The sequence below is a fragment of the Phallusia mammillata genome, chromosome 6 (assembly GCF_965637545.1).
Source record: "Phallusia mammillata chromosome 6, kaPhaMamm4.hap1.1, whole genome shotgun sequence".
In the NCBI taxonomy this organism is placed as follows: domain Eukaryota; kingdom Metazoa; phylum Chordata; class Ascidiacea; order Phlebobranchia; family Ascidiidae; genus Phallusia; species Phallusia mammillata.
Window position 1 is genome coordinate 25,241,049 of NC_137257.1, and position 12,944 is coordinate 25,253,992.

Genomic DNA, 12,944 nt, shown 5'->3' on the forward strand with positions numbered 1-12,944 from the left:
CAACTTTTTAAAAGAAATTTTGTGGTAGTTTGTAGCATCATATTTTAAGCGTTTTAATTTAAGCAAGTATTTGCTCTGGTCATATACAGAAAACAACCTTAGTATTGTGTCATAACATTTTACTACTAATGTTGTGTCAGACTCACTTGTTGCATTGATGCTGAAGATGTTTTCGGAATCCCTCATCAGGTAGAAGGCCATCGAGGTTAATATCTCGAGCCCACTCCCGATTTGCTTGCTCGTCTTTCTGTCGTTCGGAATCTTCTTTTGCTCGTTTGCCTTTACGACCTCGAGGTACAGGAGCAGCAAGACCTTCGAAATGAACAAATAAAACTTTGAAAAAAATGACAACAAAAGTCCTAAACAAAAAAAATTACACATTAAATTGATCAAATGGTCCAAAATGTGTCAAAATCCTTTACTTTGGGGAGCAAGTAAATTTTTCCACATTGTTGGAAAAACAAGTCACTTTTTACATTTATTTGGGCCATTACATTCCCAGTACAATATTGCAAATGTTATTTTCTTGACTTTTACAGGAATCTCATATTTTCTCACCTTCATGATTTCTCAGGTCAACTCCGGTTTTGTCGGCAATTTCTTGTGGAGTTATCAGATCCCACATGAAAAACTGAAAGTAAATACAATAAAATTGTTTTGTGGTGTTTGTTAAATTGCATTCAATTTAGTTGTGGCAAATACTGTATTTTGCCTTTTTTGATAATCATTTGGTCAGAAAATATAGGAAAGTTTGGCAAAAGTTAGCAATCAATTTTGCTTGTATTCAGTTTTAGTGTAGAAGTAAAAAACCTGGTACTGTTAGTATATTTGTAAAATTTTGCAATAACTAGAAGAGTGGCTTTCTGATATACTTCCATTTTATATATTCTATACGATATTTACCAATTAACTATACACATCATTTGATCTACACATATGATTGTTTTTTAAACAAAAACTGATGGGTCCCCAAACGCGCGTTTGTGCGGATTTACAGTAAACAAATGTTGCGGTGATTTTTACATTCTTAAGGACAAACTTTTAGAAAGCATTAACCCAACAATAAAAAAATTGTTCGTATTCTTTTTGCACTATTATTGTCATGTAATTAAAAAATTAAAAAAAAAACGTAACAAAGACTTAAATCTAATCTCTTGCTTTGACCCAGATATAGTCCTCCAAGGTCGGGTTTTGAACACATTTTTTTTAGAAAGCTGTAACAGTTGTGTTACAGACACTTTAAATTAAAAAGCAATTTGCTGCAAGTGTATACATAACAAATTGTTTTTCCTTTAACTATGTTTCGCAAAACGAGTACCATTGACCAGTAGTAACCTCTCAGGGTGCACATGCCAAACGACTGTTTGACCTTTTGACACCGTTTTCAATAGCACGCCGTCATTCGTGTTCAACAATACTGTTAAGCCTAATTTATACATGCCTTGAGTATTGACTCCTTAATTGATTGTCAAAAAAACGCTACGTTATGAATAAAGTTCTGAGCTGTGTTTGTAATACCGACTAGTTGACCTTAAGTAACCTGTGATCATGCGGCAGCCAACCTGACAACGAGCATTTAAAAAAAACATTTATTTGGCAAAACTCAAGTTAATTTTTTCATCTTAACTTTTATTAACAAAGTTTTTCTTGACATATACAAAACCGAAGCACGGTTATTAGGTTTAAATCATGTCATAGGTGTAAAACCTTCGCCAAAACTGAAAATGTGAGTGACCACTTAATAAAACGACATAGTATTGCTGTGCAAAACAGCTGATTTCTAATCACTGAAACGACGTCTCGTAAAACGTCTGTCCGACGTCAAGCTGAGCCCTCCCGCTATCGTAAACCAGTGAGTTACTCTCTTGGTACTTCTGCCTACAGTGTCTTTCTTGACCAAACGGGCGTTAGACACATTTATGTTTCGGGGGCCTATGGGTGAACCTCTGGGTCATACGGGGTCAAAATTCACATGGACCATCTTTAGACCAATATCTGCAATGTGTGTAAATTTGAAAAAGTTTGAACCATTCTTTCTTGACCAAAACGTGGGAACAAATCTGCGTTAGAAAAAAAAAGAAAAAAAAAGAAAAAAAGAAAAAAAAAAAAAGAAAAAAAAAATATAGACAAAAACAATATGTGTCCCCTTCAGGGAAGGGGACCCATAATTATTTTTGTGACTAAAATTTATGGGATGTTATTTTGTTTTTAGTTGCAGGCTTTCAGCTATTTTTGATGTCCAACACCTTTTTTATAGTTTACCTTGATCTTTTCATCACCATTGTAATACTTGAGACAGTACATGAGAACAGTTCGAGCCATCTCTTCCAGTTCATCTTCACCGACAACTGCACCAAATCGACCTTTCGTCTGAATTGTGCCCCATCGACCCCATCTGGAAATAATAGTGTAAGTGTAAATTTGTATCACACACAAATGACGGGTTTGCATTAATGTGTAATTAGTACTCGCATGCCGACACAATGAACACAAAAATCCATCGCTTTCACGCCAATAAACTACAGTTTTATGAAGGTTTTTATCTGAGTTTTATGACTGTTTTGTTTATTTTTGCTGGTTGAACAAAACGGAAAGTTTATGAATAATTTGTACTTGAAAACTTATGTATGGTTTAGAAATTGGACAATTTTGCTTTAAATAACATTTTGAAACCTATAATTACATTCACATTAAGCATAATATTTCTGCATTATTAAACTTTTTGCTTTTAACAAAACATAAATTTACAGATACATGAAATTAAGGTTTACAAATACAATCATCTAAACTTTCAAAAACAACATGTTAAAACAACAAATTTTGTCGAAAAACTAAAATCTCCACTTACCCAAATATAAGCAGACACTTTTCAATCCGAAAGCAGTCTCTTCTCGACCAACCCTTTCTTTGTCCACCTCCTGCGCCTCCAGCTCGCGATCGAAACTTGGATTTCTTCCCCCGACTTTCATCGTCACTGTCTAAATCTGAGTCTTCCGATTCTGAACCGATTTCGGCAAATATTTCTTGATCGTCCGTGTTTCCTCCAAATCGACGAGTTTGTTTACGACTCCGTGGGATTTGAAGAATCAATTTGTTCTGTAAATTGAAAAATATTTATCGAATTACTGATGTGTTAATTTCATATATAAGCTATAGCTGCCAGGCATAATATCAAGTTTATAGAGCTCTTCTGGCAATTCTAGTTTTTCCACGAAGGACAAAAATTATGATGCATTCTATAGACCTGCTATTATTGCTTAGCTCTTTTAAAAATCGAGTCATTCCCCTATATTTTAGCTGCTTTGGATTTTTTTAATTGTCAATCATTAAAAAGTACTTGTCCAAAGACCAAAATACTTAAATATACAAAAAAGGAGCCAAATTTGTTTTTTCAAATTGTTGCTCCAATTTAGGATTTCATTCAGCAATAAAACAAAATATGTTAATACCGATATTACAACAACCCACTTACATCGTTGAGGCGTTCCAAATCGAGATCAGCTTTTCGGGCCCATTTCTCCCAAAAGTTGGGATCGTCAAGTGAAATATCAGATCGATCTTCAGCCGAGACAAAGCTTGCCTAAAACATAATTCATAAGTTATTCTTCAATTAAGTCTTGCATCAAACAAATATATTAAATGCAATTTATTCAATTGAAATGACAATAGTTAGTTGAAAATAGTTCCATTTGCATAATGACCATTGTGATTTGACTGGTATTAGAAATCTGTTAATCTCTGCACAAAAATGGTGTAAGCCTAATACCTGCCATAATGTTTTTTATTATTTTCACTTCACAACATGTCACAGCCCTAATATGGCAATCTTACTACATTGGTTTGTTGAAATAGACCGACATTTACATATTGCCTAATACCACCATTTTCCTACAATAAACCATTTGACAAGTAAAAGAATGAAAGTTAAAAACTCATCTTGAATGTCATATGGTGATTGTGGACCTTTCTTAAAAACCCAACTGAACCAATTTTGCCCCTTGGGCTCTATAAACCCTGAAGTACCCAACAAGCCATAATTTGCATATACAGTTAACACTTGCTCATAAAACTAAGTCTACCTTGGAGAAAGTTGATCCCTTCTCTCCAGATTCGAGAGTCACAGTGTGAGCTCTTCGGTCAAGGATCTGATCGATGTCTTCCTCGCAGAACTTGCTTGCGGCATCATCGTCGTCCATGATCGCTCCGTAAGCTCCTCGCTTCAGTAAATCCTCAACCTCCGTTTTCGAGAGTTGGGGACCCTGTGTCTGAAGATGTTTTCGTTTTAGCCAACAGCAGCAGTAGTTAGGATATGACATAAAACTCAATTATGTCCAATATATTTAACTGTTTAACTAAATTAAAGTTAATTTCAAATGTTTGCGATTCATTATGTCCAAAAACACAATATCATGGAGAAACAAAGCAAAGGGTTTTTAAAGTAAGTCGGTTTTGTTTTATGATTTTAAGCAGATGTTTTAAAAATGGCTAAGTATTGTCACCAGAACAATATTTAAACACTGAATATTTGACATTAAAATTTGTAAAATCATGAATGTATACAGTTTCAAACATTTTACTATGTTTAGGTACACAATTCATTTGACAAGAAACAGCAAAGCCAATGTAGTTGCAAAAACATAACGTTTCAACATATCTTGAGAATGGCGTAACATTTTTACAAAAATATTGGCTTGTCGTTATTTTTTTTAAATTGCTAATTGACACACTTTTCCATTTTAAGCTATTTTAGTTTTTAAAACCAAACACAATGTATTATCTTACCTGGCTTGATTCCTGGTTTTGCCTTCCACTGATCGATTGCAAAACAGCTTTATCTAATCCGAGTTTCAAACTGGCTTTGTCGAACATTTCACGCTCGTACGAGTTGCGAGTGATCAAACGATAAATTTTCACCAACTTCTGTTGCCCGATTCTGTGACATCGCGCTTGGGCCTGTGACAAAAATATTTTTTTGATATTATTTTTAAGTTTAAATGTGCTTAAACAGTATTTTAGTATGTAGTGCCTAAAAAGATTGTCAGTAGAAAGTTAATTTTAACTCCGCATAAACAGTACATTTGGTTTTTGGAGCAGAGAACAAAAATATTTTCGATGCAAAATTCATTTTTACAGTATTTCACAAAAAATGTTTAGTTATTGTGCACGAACAACCATTAGATATGTAAAGCAAACCAGTTAGTCTTTGCTTTACACCATATAAACATAGTCAGCGAAATTGACAACAGTTTGTTTCATTGTTTAACAATAACATACCCACCTCCAAACGCACACATTACTATAGTTCCACATACATAATTAAGAGAAATTTTACAACGCCACAAAGAGTAAACTTTTTTTTAAAAACAACACTTTTTGGCAATTTGATTTGTAGCATTTAAATGATGTTGTGTTTTTAACATCACATCACCTGTAGATCGTTTTGAGGATTCCAGTCAGAGTCGAATATAATCACAGTGTCAGCTGCGGTGAGATTAATACCGAGACCTCCTGCTCGTGTGCAAAGCAGAAAAACAAAACGGTCGGAACCTAAAAGGATAAATGAAAATGTTAACGTACATATCTTTTGTGTATGTTTTTAGTCATACTTAGGGAATTATTTACCACCTGACTTCAATGCCAATAAAAATGCCACCAAATTCATACTAAGGATAACATTTATGCAAAAATCCACCAAAAATGGGTTTTATATATATTTAATGATTCTTCTGGCCAAAAGCAAACATTTTTAAAGGTTTTTGTGGAAGTAAAAGTGGCAAAAAAATTTCGAACCTTTTCTGCAGAATCTGTCGATGGCCATTTGTCTTTCGTTTCCACGGATACACCCGTCGATTCTCTCATAGAAATAGGATCGCTGTACGAGATAATCTTCCAAGATGTCAAGCACTCGAACCATTTGAGAAAATATCAAAACCTAAAATTGCAGAAAGTTTGCTTAAATTTTAAAATTTTTTGCTACCTTATTTCATGTTTTGGCACCAAAATGCATAATTGTTTTTTTCACAACATACCAATGCTCTTTAAAGCATTCCCTAAGCTATGGGGCATTGACATGATTTGACCAAAAATCATAATTAAATCCAAGTAGATTCATGCTTATTTGGGTTTATCCAGTATTTTAAAGTCAAATTGGCAAATCTCCTTGATTACTGTGCTCAGTATCCCCACCTTGTGTCCACCCTGCTTAAGTCTCGGCAGAAGTTTGTCGATGAGAACAAGTTTTCCGGAGCTTTGTATCATCGCTTGCAACGCGTCAAATTCTTCTTTCATCTGACGTTCCTCTGCCATTATCTTATCCTCAGCCCCTGTAGAAAAAGTTATATTTGTGAAATATTCCATTAAAGCCAAGTTTTTCTGTACAAATGTGTTGTTCTGTGAAGTTTCTTATGACAGCATATGTATTTTAGTGTTCTTCTGATGGCACAAAGACTTTGTACAAAATATGGTTGTTTTAAACAGCATCCATAACTAGATCAGAAGACTTACTCTTTTTTGGTCAAAGTCTCAAAGAATGTGTTATTTTGATTAAAAAAATGCATTACAAAACAAACATAAAAGGTGTTTGTGGAAAACTAGTTTTATGGCTTATAGGTTAGCAGAAAAAACAACAATTCTTATATTTGATTCCCTACCTTTGATAAGATACGGATGATTGCAGCACTTTCTCAGTTCCATCATAGTGTTCATGAGGTTGGGTACGTTTCCTCCACTTGTGCCTTTCGCAAGAAACTCAAAGTTCCGTTCCAGGATTGCTCTGCAAACACAACGTAAATATGTGTGAGATGCGTTGAAAAGTTAGTCTGTTTATGCCCCATCCCATGCTGTAGTAGCAGAATTATTTTTACATGGAAAAATTTGGAACAAAATTGAATTTCAAAAGGTAAAAAAATCGATAATTACTACAACAAAAACAATTGCATGAGAATTTCATTTGAATAGGGTTAAATGTTGTTTTTGAAAAACTTTTACCAAAAACATTTTGATAATTATAATCAAAACGCTACATAAACTTTGAAGCAAAATACAACTATTAAGCTTACCAAAATCTTAACAGAAATATTTTTGTTTATATTTGTAAGAAAAGAATTTTTAATTTTTTAAGTCTATTTCAAAATATTTGCAGGCAAACCTGTAATATTTCTTCTGTATGTTTGTCAGCTCAACCTCTATGATTGTTTCTTGTTTTGGAGCGAGAGATTTTTCTACGTCTTCCTTCAATCTTCGAAGCATCATCGGTTTCAATAATTCCTGCAGTTTCTCGACCTTTAGAAAAACAAAAAATTGCACAAGGTGACTACGATTGTTTTTTAGTACAAAAATGCTGGCTTAAACAATTGTGTAAAAAAGCACATTTATAACTTGACATCAAATGAGCAACACTTCCCTGCAAATGAACACACACAAAATATGCCAAAGCCTGCATTCACATTTACTCTATTAAAACATTAACTATCTACTGCTTGCCAACTTAATTAAAATTTTAAGACTAATTTGAAAATGAACAGGTGTGTTTACTAAACCCTTCAGCCAAGCAATGTTTGTTTCCTCAAACATTAAATGTAAACTTATGAGGTTTTTATTTACCTGTGCATTGTCTTTAAGATTTCCGAATTCATTAGAGAATGCTTGTTGTGATGTAAATGTGTCGGGTTGAAGGAACGACAGAAGAGCGAATAATTCCTCCACGTTGTTCTGCAGAGGAGTTCCCGTCAGTAAGACCTTGTGTTCCTGTGAAGTAAAACAACTTAAATAATTTCAAGCTTACAGTCATTAACACAGATAAACATAAGTAAACATTTATAGAAACAACAATATCAGTGAATTTTAGTGCATTAGGTTTACAGAGGTCTTCTGGCAATTGTATTTTATTACGACAACGTGCTTGCGTTTTATTCTTTTTTCCTCTGTTTATCGTGCACTGTACTAGTCGCATTCAGTGTTATTTACCCTGATGAAGACGTATAGGACGTCGGAACGTCGGAATAAAAATACATTTGCTAAAAGAGCTCTATACACTTGATATTAATAGTGGCAGCAATAGCTGATATTTAGTGTATTAGGTTGCGATACCTAAAAAGACAAATAATCAAGTTTCAACTTAGGTCGCAAAATTGAACAACTTTTGAATTGGTTTGTAGATTTGAGTATACCATTGCCACATATGCACACATATAGACTTTTTAGTCAAAAAAGTGTAATGGTCTATAACGTTATACAGAACAACAAAAAATGTGAATCTCCCAAAAGTAACACTTCAAAACAATAACATTTGTTCCACTTATTATCTATTGGTGTGATGCTTATACAATATAATAACATTCTGTCTTGTGTATTTTATACATAACTGGCTATTTATTGAATAATTTAATATCACTTACCAAACTCATGTTTCTGAACGATTCAACAAGTTTACATGAAATGTTTTTGAGACGATGCCCTTCATCGATGATCATGCATCTCCAGTCAACATCACGAAGATGAGGAGAATCAAGTACTATCATCTCGTAAGTCGTGATCACAGCTTGCATCTTGTACGAGCCTTCAATCTCGTCCAGCTAGAATCAAAAACAGCAAAATCGTGAAATTTTCGCTTTAATAGTGGTAATTTTACAACTGACAATATTGTGAAATGGCAGAAATTCTATATTTTGGTTGAAGATTTAACATTACAAATAGGAAGAGAAAAATTTATGCCTGAGATATTATATGTAAACTTTACTCAATTTTACAAATACGACAAAAAAGTTACCCAAAAAATCACCCAACAACACAAACTTAACCTATGTTCTTAGCTATACTTTAAGAATATCATTGTTTATGAGTTTTGAATTACAACGTCTGCCAGGAAACAACTAATAATTTCAATTTATGAACTCTTTAACTGGCGGTCACAATAAAAATGTTGTAATTATCTGTAAAATTCATAGTTGATTAACAATCCACTCACGTTTTCATCTCGGCAAAACCACTCATATGTGTGCAGCATATCCCTGCTTGTCTGACTCCCGTGGTACACGACAGCATTTATAGTCGTCCATGATTCGAACTCTCGCTGCCAGTTTGCAATTGTACTGAGCGGTGCAACAACCAAGAATGGACCCTGAAAGCAAAAGGAACAAAATTAAATCCTATTGTGCATATTTCAGGGTGGTGTGTTTTGAAAGAATAATCCTAAACAAAATTTCATTTCTATCATTTTAAAAGTTTGTTTGTACAGTTAAATATTTAGGTAAAAGACAAAAATATATTGCAAAAATTTGCTAAACCTTCACAGTATCAATAAAACAGAAGAACGTAGCCTTTATTATTTTGCAAATGCAAGAGATGGTTGAATGTACTGTTATATGCATAAATGAGCTTAAAAAAGAAAGTTTAGAAAAAGACATATCCTTAATGAATATAAGGATCAATCCTATTTAGTATAAAACAGGGGTGGGCAACCTATGGCCCGCTGGCCGGATCTGGCCCGAGAGCAACTTTTGCGCAGCCCGCGACTGGTATTAATTTTGATCGGCCGAACGGTATGTGTATGTTAAATCCCATTTTTGCACCAAAGAGTTGTTACATTAAACGTTAGGTTTTTAGTTTCTTACTAAGGATAGGCATTGTTACATATAAAGACAAAATCATTGTGTATTTGACGTTGCCTACACTGCTATGTTAATGCATGACCATCATTGCGGCCCGCCTGCATTTTGGCCCGCGCATGCAAAAAGGTTGCCCACCTTTGGTATAAAAGGTCAAGTGTTTGTTTTTCTTACCTTAATACCATGGTCGTATATCTTCTGTAGGAATGTAATGGACTGTATGGTTTTGCCCAGACCCATTTCATCGGCCAAAATGCAGTTTCGTCTGGAAAGGAAACATGCAAATGAGTTTGATAAATATGCAAATTATTTCCCAAGCTAAGTTATTGTATCAAAGTTGTAGCTGATTTCAAGTTTGGTAAAAAGTTATGAAAACAACTAAACTGCAGAGCATAACACATACAAAATCACATTAACTTACTTGTTGTACCAGTTGAACAGCAACCAGTTAACGCCTTCAAACTGATAATCTCTTAAAACATTGTTGTTGCAGAAATGGATTTTGTTTTCACTTAATCTTCTCCACATGTCTTTATGAGGACGGGACTAAAAAAAGTAAACAATTTGTTTGAAAATATTGTTGACACATTGGTTAGGTCAAAAAGTCATAGAAAATATAAAACATTGTAATTTTTTCCTAACTTTGCAGCAAAACAAGAAACATCAACATACTGAACATTATACCTATCTGTTTGTTAGTCTGATAAAAAATATAAAGGCCCATATGAAAGTACAAAGTGACATGCTTAATTAGCGTTTTAGCAAATGTTCATGCCATCATTAGTGATATACTTTACTTATATTTGATCCATTATATTCCTCATTAGTATAACAAACTGGGTTTTTGCAATTGAAAACTGAATACTCAGGTACTAATGGATGAACGATCGCAAAAAGTGGAAGATAATATGATTTCAACTAACCTTTCTCATTCCAGGTCTGTACTGACATCGAGCTTCAAACTGCTTGATTTTATCTTGGTCAATGTCTTCTTCTCGTTCCCACGTACTGTCCTCATACGGAAGAGAACACCATTTCGTCAGGTAGTGCTTCGTTACCTGCAAGTGTAGACAAAAATTGAAGATGGAAAACAACTGTTTGTAATGCAATATGCCAGATGATACAAAATGCCATAAAATACCATGTGGAACAAAGGCTTTGTCATGCAAATTTCATCACAGAAAACATGAAATACAAAATCAACTCAAAAACATTTGTGACATCACAAACCTCTATTTGCCCGTCGTCGTTGCGCTGTTCGTTCCGTGTAACATCCAAAACTCGATCAACCGTGACAAAGTCGGGATTGAATATTTCATCCATTTCAAGCTAAAAACATAGAAATATTACTCTCCTTGTTCAACAGTTCAGTTGTTTCGACTGTATAACGTTCACAGATATTGATTAAGAAGATGCCAAACAAGATACAAGGGATGCAGGTTCAATTCCCACTGTGGTGTCTCTGTAATAGGTTGTTTCCAATCATTACCTCGGGATATATAAGCTGTCCTGTGACTGATGTGTTTTTGGCGAGGTATCGCTTCAGTTTTTGGTCAAATCGTTTGTCTTCTATCTCTTCTTTGGTCTTCCAATCACAATGCAGATATGAGCTGAAAAAATATTAGGATTTTAAGTATTTTGGAACACTATACATGGATATGTTCAAGTTAATGAGAAAAATAATGGCCCAAATAGGTGAAAAAGTGACATGCTTATTAATGAAATGTTTCAGCAAATGCTAATGTCATCATCAGTGATAACTTGTTATTTTCCTCAGAAAAGTATTTAAATTTAATACATTGCATGTAAATTTTTTGAAACAGTAAGAAAAATTTCATTTGAAGTTAGTCTTTGCTATTCAGCCGCTTTTGTTTAAGTGTACCAATTTATTTCAGAAATTTTTAATTTTATGTTTTTTAAGCTTGGTTGATGATACAATCGTTCGATAAAAAAAAAAAATCAGAATTTAAAGAAAAAAAACAACTTACTAGTTTTTATATTTGATGAAGAATTCGGTCTCTCCCTCCCCTTCAACATCCTCTTCTTCTTCAACTATTCCCATAGAAATCCTACGTATCCGAGGGTTTTTAAGTGAAGTGGGGCTCAACATGGGGGATGGGATCACATGGGTTTGATTTGTATCCACAGTTAATGGAGGTAAATCCGTAGTAGGTGGGGCAGCGTCAGTTTTTTCAGATGCGACTGGTTTCGTCTCATCTCCATTTTGCTCTGTATATTATATATTATATTCATGTTACTGGATGTAATAAGAAACTATATGTGACAAAGTAATCATACAAAATGAACCATATCTGGAAAGCTCAGTTGAAAAAGCATGTAAAGTGAAGAGTTAGTATATCACCACAATAATTTGGTCCAGTCAATGTTCTTGCCACACAAAATTGTTTAATTGTAAGATCAGAAACACAATTGACCTTTTAAGCACTTTGCCTGCCAAACTCACAATTATAATTTATTTAAACCTAAGTAACAGTTTTAACTTTCTTTTACCTTTGCTTTCATCGGTCTCCTCAGCAATTGGTGTTATGCTGGGAAGCTCAGTTTTTGTGTCAGATTTTCTTCGTACACGTTTGCGTCGAATTCGATGAGCGACCATTTTTTCGACAATCATCACCTCATCTTCTTCAGCAACATCCTGTGATCATAAGGAAACAGTCACTATCACAGAATTCAAATTTACAGATGTTTTTCAAAGGGAATTTTTATACATAATTGTTATAAAGCAGGTTTGGCATTACAGTAAATTAAGCCTAGTACTTCCAACAAACTGGAATGTCGTTAAAATGGCTACACTTGCCCATACAGTGTGCACTGGCTGGACTTTACACTCTGTGTCAGTACTATTTTTGAATAAATTTAACAAGCTAAGAGGCCAGTTGCTGAACCTGACATAATGTCAAACAGCCCTAAAACGCTTTGATCAAGACCAATTGTCTTATGTATTTGTTGTCTTGTTCTTTCCTGAGGCTTCAATGCATAGGTCTGTCAATTTTAGGCCAAAACAGGCTTCTTAAAAACGATTCGGGTTCGGGCTCGGGCTCCAATTTCCGGCCTGTTAACAACTCTGATGCAGCTGACTTATCACATATCACGTAAATGCATTTAGGTTGGGTCTAATTTCAAAACTTACATTCATTTCCACTATTGGTTCAGTTTTTTTCACAGCATCTTGTGGCAGAAAGTCGGTTTCGTCGTCGTCTCCGCTGAACTGTAGCTCGATAGATTCCGTGTAACGCTTGCGCTTGACGTTCCGACCAGATCTACGTTTCTGTGGATAAATTTTTTCGATTATTTATTCTGTGCACAATCAAAAAATTA

At 34.3% G+C, this 12,944-nt stretch overlaps 1 protein-coding gene across 4 annotated transcripts in view; it reads right to left on the reverse strand.

The window, feature by feature from the left end:
- LOC145232231 (uncharacterized) overlaps window positions 1-12,944 on the reverse strand; it is a 42,132-nt gene that overhangs the window by 17,831 nt on the left and 11,357 nt on the right. For all 4 annotated transcript variants that reach the window (XM_080096785.1, XM_080096782.1, XM_080096784.1 and 1 more), the window contains exons 15-37: window positions 12,757-12,894; window positions 12,117-12,261; window positions 11,594-11,834; window positions 11,095-11,215; window positions 10,836-10,934; window positions 10,529-10,663; window positions 10,027-10,151; window positions 9,780-9,870; window positions 8,966-9,118; window positions 8,397-8,573; window positions 7,603-7,746; window positions 7,148-7,281; window positions 6,651-6,772; window positions 6,187-6,323; window positions 5,791-5,932; window positions 5,429-5,547; window positions 4,783-4,953; window positions 4,080-4,265; window positions 3,473-3,580; window positions 2,849-3,096; window positions 2,263-2,395; window positions 559-631; window positions 147-312 (exon numbers count right to left, since the gene is read on the reverse strand). In XM_080096785.1, coding sequence (XP_079952911.1) covers window positions 147-312; window positions 559-631; window positions 2,263-2,395; window positions 2,849-3,096; window positions 3,473-3,580; window positions 4,080-4,265; window positions 4,783-4,953; window positions 5,429-5,547; window positions 5,791-5,932; window positions 6,187-6,323; window positions 6,651-6,772; window positions 7,148-7,281; window positions 7,603-7,746; window positions 8,397-8,573; window positions 8,966-9,118; window positions 9,780-9,870; window positions 10,027-10,151; window positions 10,529-10,663; window positions 10,836-10,934; window positions 11,095-11,215; window positions 11,594-11,834; window positions 12,117-12,261; window positions 12,757-12,894 — 3,308 coding nt within the window. The remainder of the gene's footprint in view (window positions 1-146; window positions 313-558; window positions 632-2,262; window positions 2,396-2,848; window positions 3,097-3,472; window positions 3,581-4,079; window positions 4,266-4,782; window positions 4,954-5,428; window positions 5,548-5,790; window positions 5,933-6,186; window positions 6,324-6,650; window positions 6,773-7,147; window positions 7,282-7,602; window positions 7,747-8,396; window positions 8,574-8,965; window positions 9,119-9,779; window positions 9,871-10,026; window positions 10,152-10,528; window positions 10,664-10,835; window positions 10,935-11,094; window positions 11,216-11,593; window positions 11,835-12,116; window positions 12,262-12,756; window positions 12,895-12,944) is intronic.